The sequence below is a fragment of the Benincasa hispida genome, chromosome 11, assembly GCF_009727055.1.
Source record: "Benincasa hispida cultivar B227 chromosome 11, ASM972705v1, whole genome shotgun sequence".
In the NCBI taxonomy this organism is placed as follows: domain Eukaryota; kingdom Viridiplantae; phylum Streptophyta; class Magnoliopsida; order Cucurbitales; family Cucurbitaceae; genus Benincasa; species Benincasa hispida.
The window spans coordinates 23973777-23977902 of record NC_052359.1 but is presented as its reverse complement, the minus strand read 5'-3'; the positions used below and the strand labels follow the sequence as shown (position 1 = coordinate 23977902).

The 4126-nt window shown below is 40.4% G+C and overlaps 1 protein-coding gene across 1 annotated transcript; it reads right to left on the bottom strand.

Annotated features, from left to right (window-relative positions):
• Positions 1–717: 717 nt before the first annotated feature.
• On the bottom strand, positions 718–1245 carry LOC120090622 (UPF0329 protein ECU05_1680/ECU11_0050-like). Its single transcript, XM_039048340.1, has one exon. It carries the CDS (start codon positions 1243–1245, stop codon positions 718–720), a length of 528 nt encoding a protein of 175 aa, XP_038904268.1.
• Positions 1246–4126: the final 2881 nt, after the last annotated feature.

Sequence of the window (4126 nt, the reverse complement as noted above, 5' to 3'; positions counted from 1 at the left end):
TACCCGGCACCTCCGGGATGTCCTTCATCTGATATAACTTAGTGATGTCCTTTGTGCTGAAAGGCACTACCTCCCCTTTCATGTTCACCGCATCTTTGGTGCCATGAAGTCGTTCATTATAGAAAGCTCGCACTACCATTGGGATTACAATGGATGGGCACTGACAGAATGTTTCCCATCCATGTTTCAGTACAACACTTGTGATTAAGTCTCGTAGTGGCATTGGTGCAGGGAAGAACCCTATTTCCATCATTATGTCGTCATTCTCTTTCTTCTTGGATGGGCGTCCTTTGGCCAACGCAGGCTCACTGCTTTCCACTTTTGCTTTGCCCTTTTCTTTTGCCAACGTAAGGCGGGATCTTTGTTTTTGTCTCTTTTCCTATTCCTTGTGCTGTTCTTCCTTTTCCCACTTCATAATTTCTTTACTTTTCTTCTCTCGAATGCGCTGAACATTTGCTCTGCACCTCTTCTCCTTCTCTTCCTTTTTTCTTCTTTTCTTCCTCTTCTTCTTCTGTCATTTCCCTTTCAAATTGCTCTGAGGCCAGCAAAATGCACTGTTCTTCCTTGAGCCTTATTCTCTCTTCTTCTACGCGTTGTTGCGGTGCACTTCTTCATCGTGTAATTTTCTTCTTAAATCGGCTTCTACGATGATTTTTTGTGCTTGCAACATCTTCTCTTGTTTTTCTTCTTCCTCTCTTCTTCTCCTTTCCTTCTCTTCTACTGCACTTTGCAAAATTGATAGGTCGATCGTTGACCTTGCGGCGCATTCTCCTTGTGATGCCACATAAGGGGGGTGATGTCTGGATCCTCTCCATTGTCAGTCACAGTCGTTTTTATTTGCATTGATTCCTCTTCAAGTTGCGCTGATTTTCTTTGTTGCACTGACACCCCCTCATCCACCTTTGTGGTGGTTGATTCTTCGTCGACTTCTGGGCTTTCAGCCCTCTTTCTCTTTTCTTCCTTCTTCTTCAGGCGCTTCCCTTCTTGCCTACATTCCCTCTTATCACTCGATTTTCTATCTTTCTTCTCCTTCTTTCGCTGGGCTTCTTCATCACCTTCTGCCTTCTTCTCCTTGTTCTTCGTCTTCTTCTTCTCCTCAGCCATTTCAGGCTGCTTCTCCACCACAACTTCCTTAGGATCTGAAACTGCCAGAGCACTCCTTCTCGTAGCTTCTTCCATCTTTTCCTCAGATGGTAATGGCTGATTGACAACCCCAGCTTCGGGTAGCCGTCCTTCCTTCTCCATATTACTTAGTATGCTCACAAACATTTCTTTGTCGTCTCTCCTCTTCTTCTCACTTTCAGATGACAGTGTTGGGAGTGGGGCACTCTCCGTGCTCTGCCCCTCTCTAATTTGGAGTGGTCTGGCTGCTAAAGGCTTTCGTCAAGGTTTTCCGGCGATTCGTGGGATGGGTTTTGGCTGGGCGGCGAGGCAGCGGCTCGCTGTGAGGAATACCGCCTCTCTTGCAGTGATTGGGCTGTGAGGATGATGAGGGTAAAAGGATGAATGGGAAGATTGATCGGCCATGGCTGTACTGAGTGAACGAGTTAGGAAATTTCTTAGGGTTTAGGAAGAAAGCTTGAAGGTCTGGGTATGCAAAGCTGCACTTGAGGTTTCTGTTTGCTTGATTCAAATAGACTTTCTAAGATGGAGGAAGAGGGAATTTATAGGTTGGGCCTTCATGGGCCCAACGAAAATTCTGCGGTGGCAGGCTTCGAGGTACTCAAAAAGCCTGCTGCCGCACTCCTCACATTTATGAATTAGTAGAGAAGTATGTCCTTTCATCTGCTAAGCCATCATTTCCTTGGAAGCCTAAACGATTGGACTACTCTTTTTGCAAAAAGAATTTCTTCTTTTGTGTTTTATTCAGATGGGTGCAAGGTTAAGATTAACGCAATGCTTCCTTTAACGCAAATGCATATTTGCAGTGGATGGGCAACAACACATGTATCAGCGCAACACTCCCCTCGGCTCAACGCATTTCTGGAGGACGGGCGCACGATATCTCTACTGGTGCAATACTACCTCGACAGAGTGAGTTTTTGCTAAGGACGGGCGAAAAATACATACGAGCGCAACACACCCCTCAGCGCAATGCATTTGGGTAGGATGGATGGAAAGTGTATCTTGTTATCGCAAGATGCACCCATCATCGCAATGCATACCAGATATGTTCTATTATTATTATTTTATTATTATTATTATTATTATTATTATTATTATATATTCTCTTTTTTTTTTTCATCAACGCAAGTCACAACAATCATTCACAAAGAATTTAAATCAATGCAATTAATGTAGAAAGTAAGGAAATTGGATAAAGCACGGAAATTAACACAATTGAATTAAATGAGAAGTAAATTCATAAAGCAATAAAAGCTAGTTTAAGAAAACAATAAGTAACGTAATGCATAAAGCAATAAAGGAAAGCAATTAAGAAAGCAATTAAACATAGATTTTAGAGATGTGGATTGAAAGAAATTTGTCATGATTACCGCAATCCACACCTCTGCAGGCGGTCAAACATGCCTACACAATGTCATCAAGGACATTGTCACCTCCTTGCCTCATCCCGTAGTATGTACGGGAAGAGATACAATCTAATTTCTTCGAGAGTCACACTAGGTATGGAGAAGGCGTTGCACATTTCTACAAAGCTGGTCAAATGAGCATGCAGGTCTTCTCCTTATATCCGAATTGTCCCGCATTTTGGATCATTTGAATCACGACCGGCCTTATCTCAAACCTTACATTCTCCAAAACCTTAGGTCTTGAAATTCCAGTGCTTAATTTGGTTCTAATGTGTTCCTGCGTGAAAAATACATTTGATCTCTGGGTCAGTTTAGAATTTATGGATCAATTCCAGTACTCATAAACTATCAGCCTACTCTTCGCGTTAAACAGAAAGTACAAAGAGATCTGTCCTACAACATACCACAAAAGTATTCAACACTAACCGTTACTAATCCCCGACAACGGTGCCATAAACTTGATGACATTATTTTTATATCTTTATCTTTATCTACTCTAACACAAGGCTTGTGAATGTAATGAATGATGTACTAAATATGCGCTTAAGTTTTTTTGCAATAAAGACATTTTTATGCGATACTATGTCTAAATATATGCGTTGTTAATGATATGCTCATAATATGCGATGGAGTATTGCGTGTCACAAGTTTCCTTGTACTGATACCAAGTATAATTCCAATGCAAGTTTCTCAGAATGATCCGAGGTCAAACACATGGATTGTTTTCATTAATACGCTACTTATGTGATATATGCGACCGACTTTTAATAATGAATAAAGAATGTTGATTTATACAGAAATATAAATTGCAGTGAAATTAAAAATAAAATAAATCCTAAACTAATATGATACACGATACAAGATACATGATACATGATACTGAGGTTGAGTACTAACTGTGAAGTTACACAAAGAATCGATGTATGCGATGGCAAGTCTTTAAGAACGAAGTAGAAAGAGAAAGAGTAAATAGTAAAAACATCGCAAGTTTGTCAATTGCATTAAAGATGCAACTCAGGTTCTGCTTTCCCTTGGTATACACCTCTCAGTGATCGGCCGCGTTCCCATATCTCTATGGTGAAACAGGGATGAACGTAATGAACGCAAGGTTGTTTCCATCTCTGGAAATACGTCTCGCTTTAGTTAATGCATTCTTCCAACCTTCTCTCGATAGGCGAAATAACATCTTAATTTTTGCACTCATAGGTGAAGAGGCCGTCGAGCATGCTTTAGCTAAAGTTAATTATTTCCTTAACACAAATTAACTCACTCACTTAATTCTTTCTATTTACCCATGGGATTAAGAACACATCATGGAGAAAATGGATTATGGATGTATGGAAAGAGACAGAGAGATGACAATGAAAATTATCATAACATTTAATTCTAAAATTAAGCATTTGATACATGGTGTGAATGAAAGATTAGAGGAGATGAATACAGATGATGAAATAGAGATTAGAAACATATACAGAAAGAGTGTAAACGTCTTGACACAGATTCTGAACGGAGATTATACTTGTCGGAGTGTGGAAGTGGTGGAGAGGAAAGCTTCCCTCTTAGGCTTGCTTTCCCGATAGAATTAACCTTCGCAC

Bases quoted from the DNA above. Each gene is read 5' to 3' on its own strand.
- LOC120090622 (XM_039048340.1), bottom strand. From the start codon at position 1,245: ATGGAGAAGGAAGGACGGCTACCCGAAGCTGGGGTTGTCAATCAGCCA.